The 13,521-nt window shown below is 49.8% G+C and overlaps 2 protein-coding genes across 2 annotated transcripts in view; both read left to right on the top strand.

Moving 5' to 3' along the window:
* LOC144948406 (uncharacterized) overlaps window positions 1–13,521 on the top strand; it is a 43,896-nt gene that overhangs the window by 18,314 nt on the left and 12,061 nt on the right. Inside the window, exons 6-8 of the mRNA XM_078877841.1 lie at window positions 11,328–11,505; window positions 12,032–12,080; window positions 12,367–12,532. Of these exons, the coding sequence (XP_078733967.1) occupies window positions 11,328–11,505; window positions 12,032–12,080; window positions 12,367–12,532 (393 nt within the window). The remainder of the gene's footprint in view (window positions 1–11,327; window positions 11,506–12,031; window positions 12,081–12,366; window positions 12,533–13,521) is intronic.
* On the top strand, window positions 536–7,840 carry LOC144952860 (uncharacterized). Its single transcript, XM_078883333.1, has 5 exons — window positions 536–781; window positions 2,536–3,056; window positions 3,276–3,359; window positions 5,230–5,340; window positions 5,906–7,840. The coding sequence occupies exons 2-5, from the start codon at window positions 2,537–2,539 to the stop codon at window positions 6,421–6,423; spliced, it is 1,233 nt and encodes a 410-aa protein (XP_078739459.1). The 5' UTR covers window positions 536–781; window position 2,536; the 3' UTR covers window positions 6,424–7,840.

The raw sequence follows: 13,521 nt of genomic DNA, 5'->3' as shown, positions 1-13,521 counted from the left end.
ATAGACAACGCCTTCTACTTAATTAAATAGACTTTTTAATAAATGTTTTCTCCTACAACATCAGAGTGCAGCGCCACATTAAATACGCACTACAATGACAATAGTTTAAAGCGATTTGAAGCATGTTTTATTTTGGGGGTGAGGGCAGAGCTTTGTGACGTCATATTTGAGGGGGGGGGGGTCTGACTTTTTGTGACGTCGAGTGACGAAGGGGGGGGGGTCAAAAATCGTCCAAAGTCGCGTGACGTCATTTATGGACGGCCCCAAAGTCACGTAGAACAATTTTTTTTTACAAAAAACTACGACGTTTCGATCGCAAACAAAGCAATCGTCATCAGGAGGACGATTGGACGATTACCTGTGTCATCGGGATGACGACAACGATTGCTTGTTGATGACTATTGCTTGCGCCGCGATCGAAACGTCGTAGTTATTTTGTTGTAAAACATTTTTGTACTCCGTGACTTTACCGAAAGACCCAACGATGATGAATTCCTACAGTAAAGTCTCCCCTCAATCGTCGCGGACCCTAAATCTCGAATCTGCTCGGCTCGGCAAATGGAGTGAGCCAAGGTCCCTCCTCCCTCACCGCTCGATTGGAGCTGAACCGCGTAAAGTTTTGCTGCTGGGAGGCTGCTACACGATTAGGCTCATTGCTTAAACGTCTATTTGTTGTTTTTTTAAAAAAATATATTCTTTTTTTTTAAACCACGCGACGTTTATTTAACTGGCGCGGGGAAACCGAACACAGTCGCCGTCCGCTGCAGAGGACCCGGCGAAGGTAAATGTAGCGTGGGTGGGTTGTTGTCAACAACAGTGGATGATGATGTGCTTTGGTAGAATGTTTGACACTTTATGGCGATTAAACAGGAGGTGTTATGATGTTCACACACCGAACGGAAATCTTGTGCAGGGAATCGTGTGCTGCATTAACCACGCACGGTACTTGTGATAAACATTCAAACAAAAACGTAAGAAAAAAAAACAAAGGTTTTGATTTAAAGCTTTCGTGACTGCAGGGATTCATCTTCTTGGTTCTTTCGGTAAAGTCACGTAGAAGGGAAATAATAAAATAATAAAAATTTAATTTGTACAATTTAAAATAAAATATTTAATGAAGTTATTTGTATTATTTTATTATTTCTCTTCTACGTGACTTTACCGAAAGAACCAAGAAGAAAAAGCTTGTTTTTGTTTGCATGCTCTGTTTTGTTTACGTTTTCGTTTTTGTTTGCATGTTCACACGTATGGTGTGTGGTTAATGCAGTACAATATTCCCTGCAAAAGGTTTCTGTCTGAACATCTTGACACCTGTTTTGTTTCCAGAAAGGGGAAATCCTATTACACTTTTACACTGGCAAAGAAATGTACCACGTGGATGTTCTCTGGCTCGTCACAGTTTAGTGGAATGTGGAATTTCCACTGCCGGTTTCACAGCTAACCGGTGGTGGCCCTGAGTGATGTGAATTCCACGTCGGCATGAACACTCCTGTACTTAATGCCGACAAACTGATGGTTTTGCCAACAAACAAATTCTTGGTTACTTGTATCCGTACAGAAGGGATTTGTGATGAGTCGAGCTCAGTGCTGTATTTTTTTATTATTCACTTCCATGCATCACTAAGTCGGTAGCTATCCGAACGGTTACATTTATTTTTACTTAATTGTTTAAATGCATGCCGATACAGGCCACCATACTCCAATAGGGATTACCGCTGGTACGGCTATTTTAGTACACACAATGGGACAGGAAGGACAAGATCAATGGGCTCGCATAATGCGCATGTATAATGTGCGTTGACTCATTAATCCCATCCCCTCCCCCGCACACTTTGCGCAAGAAGAGCGCACAAATATTGCCATCACATCTACGCCTCGATTTGATGATTCACTTCCACGCAGAAATAAGTCGGTAACTATCCGAACGGTTAAAATTATTTTTTATTTCAAATAATACATTGTTTAAATGCATGCCTATACAGGTCCCCAAACTTCAAAAGGGATTACCGTTGGCACGGCTATTTTAGTACACAACTGATAGGAAGGACAAGATCAATGGGCTCGCATAATGCGCATGCGTAATATTCGTTGGCTCATTAATCCCTCCCTTCCCCACTTTGTGCACAAGTGTGGTCATCACATCAACGCCTCTATATAAGGAACGAAACAGGTGGACTTCTCCAGAAATCTGGCTGTCGCCTGATGAATTTAGTTGTAATTACTGGCAAAACGTCGTATTAAGATTGTAAATGATGTGGCTTGGCTCTCCAACGCACCGGTGTGCTGTACTAGTGACGAATTGGTGACGTTCTGTTTACGTGACAACCCTTACAAGTTGGCTGTGTCGGGTGGTGGCGGGTTTAACGACACATGTATATATTTATGCTATCTAACCCAAAAATACTCTATTATGGATAATATTGGTTGCGAAACCCGCTTTATGTTTGTGGTGGTGGCGTCAGCTGCCCCATACTGAGACCCACAGAGAGTGCGGCTGTGATCTGTTTTATTATATGTGATTGCACATCTTTTCAGAATGGCGTGCGCGGTGGCCACCCCGGTACTGGAACCAAGCGGGGATTTCCCGGCATGGCTGGAGGCGCAGGGCGTGAACGCAGAGGTGGCCCAGGCCATGGACTCAGAGCTGGGCATCCGGGACTACGGGGTCCTGCACGCCTGCGTCGGGGACGGCCTCGTGCGGGCCGAGCTGCTGGCCACGGCGCGCGACCGCCTGCCCTTCGGCTTCTACGCCGTGCTGCGGAAAGTGGTGAAGGCCTTGCAGGGCGCCGAGCCCCACGACGCTGGGACGGCGCGCTGGGACGACGCCGCTTCCTCCCCTGGCGACGTGACGCTGGGAGGCCTGGTAGACGTGCTGCTCGCGCTGTTCAGTGGCTTGAGCCGGGAGCTGCTGATAACTGCGCGGAGGCTGGGAGCTATGGACGGAACTGGTGTGTACCATGAAGGTTCCTCTATGCTCAGCACCGAAATTGAGCCTCAGGACTTCATGCCAGAGGATGCGTTTCCTCCAGAAGAGAGGAACGAGTACTCAAGTCACGGTAAGTCCCTGGCACAATTTGGCTCAATAATGAACTCATTTAATTTCTGTTTACAGCCCTTTGTCGAGCCACTAATGGATAAAGGCTCCCGCCCACCTTGTCGGTTACGGTGGTTGTTTGACAATACTGTATGCGATGTGATTGTCACAGATTCCCCAACCCTAATAATTATTATTTTAAACCTCGTTTTTGTGTAAATCTGCATGTTGCTCGTCTCAGCACATGACGACATGGAGTTTAAGAATTCAGAGGCCGGAACATCCGTGCTTGGAGACGAAGAGGAAGATTGCGAGCGACCCGTGGGTGAGAAAATCTCGTCGGCTTAATTTGTTCTCTATAATCTGTCCAGGTGTGATGATTAGGATGATGCTGCTGCTAATGCACACCAGTGATTTGGAGGCACTTGGTAAATTACACTTTGAATGAGCGCAGTGACAGCCCTGAGACATGCACCTGCGGAGCAGTACAGCAAGCAGGTTGTCGACAGTCTGTCTAAACTGCGTTTCAGTGTTCTCCTATACATGTATTTTTTCTGCGATCACATCAGTTTCCTCCTCCTGACAGACTCTTCACCCACAGCCATCAATGAAACATTACACTGATCGCTGCACTAGCTCCAAATTAAATTCCTGAATATATTTTAAGATCGCAGTCATCATAATGTACAATATTCTCTGACACGTGTCGTGACGGGTATTGCAAGATCCGACCAAGTTCGCCCACAGCTCACCGAGCTGCATTGGCTTCCGGTTGCTGAACTAATACATTATAAGGTCACATTCATTACAGACAAAGTGTTTGCTGACCTTGTCAAGAAGCATAAACCATCGTGCGAGCTCTGGTCATCCTCGCAGCGACTTTTAGCTGGCCATCAAACCAAGACGGTCACCCCATCGAGCGCTTTCAAATGTGCTTCAAGGGCAATCTGGGACGCTCTTCCTTCCGATATTAGGAAGCCACTGACACAATGCATGTTTAAATCTAGATTGAAAAATAATTTCCTTAGAATTGGCTCATTGTGTTTAGTTTGTTGTCCTTCACCTCCGATTAGTACGGTTGGCTACATATGGTGCGAAAGAGGTTCATCATACATCCTCTTCGAACTCCTGCTTACCTCTCTGCTCTTACCTAACTCTACTCTCCTCCAATGCACTCTCCTACCTCGCCCCTCTCATCTAACACACTCCCCTTCACACACTACCTCTCTCCTCTCAACAAACTATCCTCAAGCTCAAGACCGTCATGGTTTTCCTCTGCCTATGACTGACTGTCTCTAAATTATATAAGCCGACTGTTTCTGTACAGTTTTTGGAATCCACTTAGTTTTTTTTACGATGAACTTACAGCCATCCCTTATACAAGCTGTATAAGGGATGGCTGTTGAAAGTGTCAAGTCAGCGAGGGTGCCACGGTGGCGGGATGTTGACTACCTCGCTTGGTATGCAGAAGGTCGTGGGTACAATACCGACCCTGACCCCAGTATATTAGGAGTTTGCATGTTGTCCCCGTCGTCGCGTGGATTTTAATGCGGGTCGTCCGGTTGATCCCTCCACATTTAGAATCAACATCACGAGTTTAGAGTATTTGGCTGCTATAAAATGTCCACGTAATAAGCCACGTCGTTGAGTTATAATTTGTGGCCAGATCGCTTCTGAAAATTAGCTATATAGCTCAGTGAGCCTTATCTGGTAAAATAAAAAAATATCAGTATATTTTGGGGCCCAGTGCTGGGACACAAGAAACAGGGAGGAACAAGCTGTGGCAGTCACAGAGATGAGGATGTTGCGGTGGATGTTGGGTTTAACAAGGAAGGACAGGGTGAGAATTGAATAAGTGAGAGGAAAACTCAAGGTGATACAAATCACAAAGAAAATGAGAGCGAAAAGGCTGTCGTGGTTCGGTTACGTGACGAGACAACAGGACAATTATGTGGGTCAGAAGGTGCAAGTGATGCAAGTGGAAGGAAAGAGATCAAGAGGAAGGCAGAAGAAGAGATGGGGTGGGCGATGTGGTGCGATCGGACATGGTGGCCCGAGGAGCGGAAAGAGAGATGGCGCAGGACAGGTTAGCGTGGAGAAGGTTGGCAAGGACAGTGGAACACCCCCGCATGAGTGGGACAAACACGTGGAAGAAGAATATCAGTATTAATAGTAACATTTCTGGTTTTCTGCAGGCGAGGGAGTGGAGGAGAGATCGCCCCTGGAGGTCGCCTTGAGGCCTCCTATCGCATGGCGCGTCATCAAAATGGAGGCTTGTGACAATAAGGACGTGAAGCGTTTACCAGGTACGAAATCAAAGCTGGTTATGGGGGCGAACGTTGTTTGTTGACCGTGTCTGTTATTTTGAGCAGATGTAAGGTTTTGTTGTTGTATTGAATAAAAATACATATATATAATGATAAATAATAATGTTATTTTCATGGGTGGAGTTTGTGGGGGGGCAATGCCCACCCAAATTGGACACCTTTATTAATTTATTTTCAGTAGTTTACAATTAAGTTAAAAAAATTTAATTATCTGCACCCGTGATTCCTAAGCGAAACCCCCCCCCCCCCCCAAATATAGAAGTCAAACTTCACCCATAGTTATTTTATTTAGCATCGTTCATGCAAATAGCTGCTGAAAATTCTGAACATTGTGAATAACATATCCAAAATGGTACGAGAACACCACAGAGAAACAATGTATATTACAAAAAATATACAGTAAAAGCTTCAATACAGTGCGGCTCATCACACGCTGGATTTGGATACACCGCGGATAAAATAATGTACACCCCTGAAAAAACAAGATGCAAGGATGTAGTTTTCTCAACCGCGTAAAACCAACCGGGCTATTCTTGTCCTGCAGGCAAGAACGAGGAGGATCAGTCTGGGTTGATCATCGGAAATGTAACGTCGCTCAAGACCGTCGAACAACTCTACCCTCGGCCAGAATTCTCGAGGAACGCGCAGTGGTCACAGCAGTTACTAGCGTCCGGGGTAGCACGGGGCATTGGTGGGAACATTGGTGGGAACGTGGCACGAGGCCCCGTTGCTTTCTCCGTTGACGCAAACTCGATGCGCCTACCCAGGCCGCCCAACGCAACGGGCTGCGTCTCGGAGCAGAGTTTGGCGAGCTGGCGGGCAATCATGCACTCTGCGGCGGCGGCGGCGGCGACGACCGTGCCGAATGGAGGCAAGAGCCAGCACGGGCAGTACGTGTGCGAGCTGTGCCAGCGGAGGTTCGTGAGAAGTGACTACCTGCAGAAGCACATGTACACGCACACGGGCGAGAAGCCGTACCATTGCAATGTGTGCGGCCGGGGCTTCTCCCAGCGCACCAACTGCCAGCGGCACCAGGGCCAGCATTTGAAACCCAAGTGGTGAGACCTGAGGGAGGAGATGTTGGTTATCGAGCCCTGCCCCGGTTTCGTGTATTGTCCTTGACTGTGAAGAGAGAAAAAACGGAGGCACTGGCCCCCCGATTCTCATCTCGAAGATTCTTATAGCGGTTCGCCAAATTGTGCGGAATTTTGAGCACCATTGGCTATATTTTGCAGATTTTTTTTTAATGCTGCTGATCAGTTTGTTGAACATTAACCACCCAGTTTTCAGTCTATTGGCAGTTTCACCTGCCCAATTGATCGGCAAGTGAAGAGGCAGTGAGAAAGTTAGGGCTGAGGCAAGCGCATGTAAGGGTAGCAGGCATGCTTTGGAATTGTCGGATTTCTATCTTCACAATAGCTAAGCCTACTGATGTCTGGCCCCGCCACAGCTGATATAAGTAGATGGATTCAGGTATGTGTCTGCGAACTACTGGCCGCTGACGAGTTTATTTTATTAAAGCCATACCGAGCCTTTTAGTTCTTGTTTCAGGAGGGTCCTGCCAAGTTTTTTCACACTAGGCTTATGATTGCTGTGCATAATCCCAATTGAGTAAATTGCGGATAATTGTGCAGATTTGGAAAACTTGGACCGTGTACAACATCCCTGGGATTCTTTTAACGCTCCCCGCTGCGAAGTAAACGGCTCGTGTGTATTTCCTTTCATGGTTAATACACCTGCAGTAATAACCAGGGAGGCCGCTTATTTACAACGGTGAACTTCGGCGACAAGCAGCTGATGCTTTGCCGCTGGGCCATGTCCACCACCTGGCGGTGAGAGTGCCAGGTGAGAGCCTGGGGCAGCCTGGAGCCGGCGGACCTTCAGGATCAGAATCTTTATTTAGATTGGAGGAGGAATCCGATGAGCTATGAAGCTCTTTTTTTCAACAGATGTCCAATACGGGTGTGGGGTCACCAAGTTAAGACGGCAAACATACAAAACAAATGATAGGAGTGAAAAATAGAGACAAATGGTAAACAAGTCGCGAAATATAGTTGATAAATTATTTGAGTCCGACTTATCAAGATCGGGCAAGGCACGTCAACAAAACGGTCCCAGACCACACCAAGATAACACCACTGTAGTAGTCCCTCAATTAAATGGCACATTAACATTTAACTATAATGCTGGTATTGATCTTGACGCCGGGGCATTCCACCATTTGCCGGCAAGTGTCCACTGCGCCCGTGCCAGGCTAGGTGCACTCTACTACCCTTGCACACACTGCACTCTCATGCAGTACAACTGTGATGTCACACAGCTGCTCGAGGGTACCGTACAGCAAGAAGTTCCCTGCCTTATTTATACATACACAATTCTCAGTGCACCTTGAGAAGCTTGTGGTTCTGCCCACATTTAAGAAGGCATGCAGGATATAACTGATTTATTATCATTGGTTATTTTGTTGCTATTACTGTTACTTTTGTTATTATGCACATTAATGTTGTCTGTATTACAATTGTTAGTATTATTCACGTTACTACTGTATTACATGCATTGCATGTTAAGAATTCCCTCTATGAAGTGTGTGAGTCAGATAATCACTCAATTAGGTATTCCAGGGGACATCAGTGGGAACCATGGTGGCGAGATGTTAACTTCCTCGTCTGGTATGCAGGAGGTCGTGGGTTCGATCTCGACCCTGACGCCTGTGTATTTGGAGTTTGCATGTTCTCCCCGTGGTCGTGTGGATTTTTCTCAGGGTCCTCCGGTTTTTCCTTGCACATTTAGAATCAACATGCGTTGAGAGATGTTTTAGCTGCTATACATTTTCGCACGATAAGCCACTTCGTTGAGCTCGCATTGTGGTTAGGTCGCTTTGGAAAAAGAGCTATATATAGCTCAGTGGGCTTTACCTGGTAAAAAAAAATTGGGTCTTTCGGTAAAGTCACATAGATAGGTGGCTATGTTAATGTGAGAGATTAGCATGTTAATGGCAGATTGCTGAGCATCCTCCAGTCACAAAAGCTTTTAAGTCAAGATTTAAAAAAATATATAGTTTAGTATAGTAAATTTGCAGAACAGCCCTCACCATCTCTCCCCACAGAGGCTGAGTGCTTTTGCAGATGGGAGAAGGTAGCCTGCTGGTCATGTAGTCCCTTTGGACTGCAAAATCCCAGTCGGTGATTCAGTGTCCATATAGACTTTTGAGATAATTCCGTGGTGCATTCTCATGTCACGACACATCACAAAACTACTGAGCTATAAAGAAGCTGCCCCACCGTGATTTGCCTTCGATACAGCTACGCGGTTTATGAGAGGGTCAGCTAGCAGGCCTGGCGAGTTGACAGGCCCTCCCTCCATTACTCCACCCAATTTTACATAGCCACACCCACTTAATCACTAGCACCGCCTTGCTCTTTCCGACGGGCCCCCATCTATTGCTAATGGGCCTTGGCCTACTCTGCCAACCCCCACCCACTACTCAGGTAGCTCCACCCTTTGCCCATCTATATGATTTGAGCTTGAGGTCAAAACATTTTTAACTGGGACAAAATCCCAATTTTCACAAATGCTTAGGGTGGGGGATGACGGGATGGGGACAACGGGACAAACTTTCTGAAACTGTGGCTATCCCCGCCAAACATGGACGTTTGGTAGCTGTGACCATCGAGTATCTTGTACCTTTTGTAGCCCAGGATTTAGAATTTTATATACTTTTTTTTATCTAACGTATTTGTCAAGATAGGAATCGGGAAGATTTACAATTTTATCGCTTGAATACTGGATTTTATCTAGGGTACAATATAATTTTCTTTTATATAAACCAGATATCCAATAATTTCGCGAACCAATTACCTGCGAGTCTCTGTAATTCACGTATTTATGACGGTTCGCGGCTTATCTCATAATCCTCGGCATGCCGCGGCGGATTGAAAACGCTTCCTAGGCCACAAGCAGTGATCCGTAGAAGTGAGCTGCAGCTAACGTGGAGCTGTAGGAGAGGAGCTTCAAGGAAACGTGGAGGCAATTTTTTTATTTTCCTTTGCAATATTCATTACATCAGCGCAGACTAGCTGTGCCGACGTGAATTTTTGTTTATTTATGGAGTTGCGTGGCTAATTGCTCCCATATAGGTCTAACCTCCGTGGTGGACTGCGGATTATAGGATCCGTGATACAGTTCCCCCCCATAACAACACGGGTTATGGGATTCCTGCTGTGGTACTCTTCATGCACAGCATTTTAATTTGAAGCTTTGCAATAAAAAAACGACAAGCCAATGACTAGTCAAGCCAGCTCAAGGATAAGCTAATCTAATCGAAGATAAGCTCATGCTGAGAAATACTTTATTTAAACTTGAGACAATAAGGTTTGTCACGTGAATAAAACATGCCAATATGTTACTCGTGTAGTGACTAACTCGGAGACGATAAGACTTGGAGGAACTTATTTAACGAGCACCATCGGTATAACACACACCGTACGTGGGTACACACTCCACAGTCACTCGCCTATACACAACTCTACGTGGGTACACACTATTACTGTTGCTAGCCTCTACATAACACTAACCGTCTAACACTGACGGCGTTGAACCGAGACAGCCAACAACTATCGAGCAGCACAATATCGAGTGAAGACGACAGCGACGAGACGACAGCGACGAGACGACAGCGACGATGACGATCTTGAACAGCACGACGGGGATCCCACTCCAACAACAGCCACAAGGTCCCTCACAGGGGCCCCTCTTATACTCTCCGCGTGGCCTTGCTCCGCCCCGCTAGTAGGTTCTCTGGAACCTACTAGCGGGTGCCCGATGGGTCCCCCTCTGTGACCTTTCCCCTAGATGACCCCCTCTCGTGTCTTTCATGGCCTGCTGACTTCAATACTGCCGTACACCACAGTTCCCCTTTTTCGCCAGCAGCCAGCACTATACTCTTCTTGCGCGAAGTGGTGGGGGGGGGGTTAATGAATGTGTTGTGGTGGAAACTACGACGCAGAGGCAGGTGAGTTGTAGGGGGCTCACAGCGAGCTGGCGGGCCCGGGGCAGCCAACGGAGCGGAGCTCCGGGCCTTCGAGCCCACACGGCGTCGCAGCCTCAGCAGAGAAGAATCCTCCATCTGCAACTTGGACCATACCTCCTGGGGGAGTCCCAGGCCGAAATCAACAGGCAACGCCACACCAGGAGGGGGTGCTGCTTCGGCCGATGCGACCAACTGGGCCGCGGTGTCCATTGGGGCCTTACAGCGGCTGGAACCCAGGGCACAAGCGGGCCCGCCGTTCGTATGCAGTCTGGAAAGGCCATCTGCATTCCCATCCTGAGTCCCCTTCCTGTGGATGACATCGAAGGGGTACTCCTGGAGCACCTCGAGCCAGCGGGACATCTGACCCGAGGGTTGGTCAATTCGCAGGGAATACTGCAGGGCTGCATGGTCAGTTCGAACGGTAAACCGGCGACCATACAAATACGGCCCGTAGAGCTGGATAAAAAAAACAATAGCAAATCTAGGGTCGAAAAGAACCGCGCACCCGAGAGAGCATCCAGGGAATCATCCATGCGAGGCAATGGATATGCACCAGCCACCGAAATCTTGTTTAATTTGCGGAAGTCGACGCAGAAACGGAGACTCCCATCCCGTTTCTTGACCAGAAAAATGGTCGGTACCCCACGGGCTAGTGGATGGGGAGATGATGTCCGCCGCCAACATCTCGTAAACTGCGGAGCGGACATTATCCTTTTCCGCCGGACTAAAGCAGTGCGAATTTAGCCGAATAGGGGCCGAATCGGCCGTATCAATGTGATGATCCAGAAGAGTGGTACGACCCAAATCGAATTTACTCTGGCTAAACACATCGGCGAACCTGACGATGAGGTCGCGGATCTGCTGGCGCTCCGTGGAGGACGAGACATTCTTGTTGCAAGACGCATCGATCCACGATGCGTCGATCCTCTCCGGGCAGCACGCCTGCCACCACCCCTCCCAGCGGCCTAGCGCCATCGGCCGTAGGGCCCGGGGTGGCGTGTGTGAACACCGTACCCACCGGGACGACGATCGGCGAGGGCCCCGAATTCAGGACTTGTAAAAAAAGGTCCCGGCCCGTCGACACGGCCGTCAAGGCGCCCACCAACCCGTCGGACGTAGAGAAATAATTGGAGGGAGACAGGAGGATGTTTTTCTCCGGGGACTCAAATTTCAATGGACTGCGCAGCCTGAGGGGTAGCAAGACCTGAGACCCAGGTGGAACCGTGACAGACGCCATGGTCAGGGCCCGCACACTAGCGGCTAAGGGTGTCAACACAGAGGGGGATTGCAGAAAATGCAACCGCCCTCCCGACGGCATTTCCACACACCCTTGGTCGACCAGAATCCGCACGGGCATCCTGGCCAAAAAATCTGTCCCCAGAAGGCACGGCACCGCCAAGGTCCTTGAGACCAGAATGGGCCCCACCAATTCAATTTCGCCGAGTGCGATGGAAGCGACGACGTGACCCATAATATCCAGGCTGCCCCCGTTCACGGCCACACAAACCCCGCGAACCGGACGCAGCGGGCCGATGCTGCATGGCAGCAGCCGATAAATGGTCTCCGAAACCATGGTGGCAGATGCACCTGTATCCACCAGGATCCGCACATCCACCCCCTGCACGCGTCCCACAACGGCAGAGAACCCCGGAGCGGCAGCCACAACGTGATGCGCGAGGGCCCTCCACTGGTGGGTCCGTCTGGGCCACCCAACCGATGTGCACGACCGCGCGGCCCCCGAGCCCGACCCCTTAGAGATGAGCCCATGAGTTTGGACCCTAACCCCGCTAGGTGCGTGAGGTGAAGGGAGCGGCCGCGCGATTGATGCGTCGTGACTCGCCTGTGGGCCCAGAGGTCCCGCCATCGGAGATCCCGTGGCAGGAGGGGAGGCCTGTACGAAGGCCCCGGGGGCGTTATTACAGCCCCGCTCTAAGATCAGAAGCAGGTGACCTTCCCCGCACCTTGTGGACGAGCAGGTCTTGCCCGCCACCGCCTCTCCGGCCCGCGAGCATCGGCGCTCCTCCCGCGGCGGTCGAAGGTGGCCACGGCTGTGAGGGTGCCCTCACCCTGGGCCGTGACCCCCGCCGGCGGTAGCGGGACGCCCGCGCACGCCTCCAACGTGGCCGGGCATCGCAGAGCGAGGTGCGCTTGCATGTTATGCGCCACAGCCAGCGATGTTATCTTGGCCTCCTCCGGGATGGACAAAACGATGCCCAGCTCACCCGCGAGGGCAAGCAGCCTCTCGAGGGCCAAGGAATCCAAATCCCTCCCCTCCAGGTCGGGGTAGGCGGCTTTAGCCAGTGCCAGGAGCGAGCACCTGAACGCCAAGGGCGACTGCCCCTCCTCCCACCGGCGCGTGGAGAATTTGAGGCGCACGCTCGACGGCGGCTCAAATACAGCTGCCATCTGCTGACAAGCCGCCTGGAGCGTTGCCCTGTCGCTTGAGGCAACATGGTTATTCAATATAACTGCGGGATACACGGGTCCCTAACACAGAGGGGTAGCGGCCCCTCTACCCGATACCCAAGGAGGTATAGCCTCCGGGCTAGCGTGTCCTAATCACTGGGACTACACTCACGTTCCTCCGGCTAAGGGGACCTAGGGGGAGGCTATCTGACCCGACCCAGCCAAGGTCCTCGGGTCCCGACCACTGGCCCACTCGGTCCCGGCCCTTAGAAGGACGTCGGGTCCCAGGGGTTTCCAGGGTCGACCACTGGCCCACTACAGCCCGGCCCTTAGAAGGACGGCGGGTCTGGGGGTTTCCAGGGTCCTAGCCTAGCTGGTCTTCTTTCTTCAGCTTGACGAAGACCGCCGGACTCGTCCAGAGGTCCGGCTTTTATACCCGTGCCCGGGTCTCTCCACCCCTGGCCACGCCCCCCTTCTGGAACTCTCTAGGGGGCTCTGGAATATCCCCCCCAACCCCTCTCTTGGGGTTGGGAGAGCCTAGTGTCCCAACGGCTCGGCTCATCCTGCCTATCCCGGGTTACCACCCCCTATGGACACATGTGTGCTACTACAGGTAAGTGTCCATAACAATGCTATATACAATGCCTGACACCGACGCTACACGTATAAATGAGTGGTTATCCATTGCCCTTTAGGTTAATTATATGGTAACACTAAGTAACACG

This window comes from Lampetra fluviatilis, chromosome 3, assembly GCF_964198595.1.
Source record: "Lampetra fluviatilis chromosome 3, kcLamFluv1.1, whole genome shotgun sequence".
NCBI classification, from domain to species: domain Eukaryota; kingdom Metazoa; phylum Chordata; class Hyperoartia; order Petromyzontiformes; family Petromyzontidae; genus Lampetra; species Lampetra fluviatilis.
The sequence above is the reverse complement of the archived record's forward strand: the minus strand, read 5'-3'. Positions and strand labels throughout refer to the sequence as shown.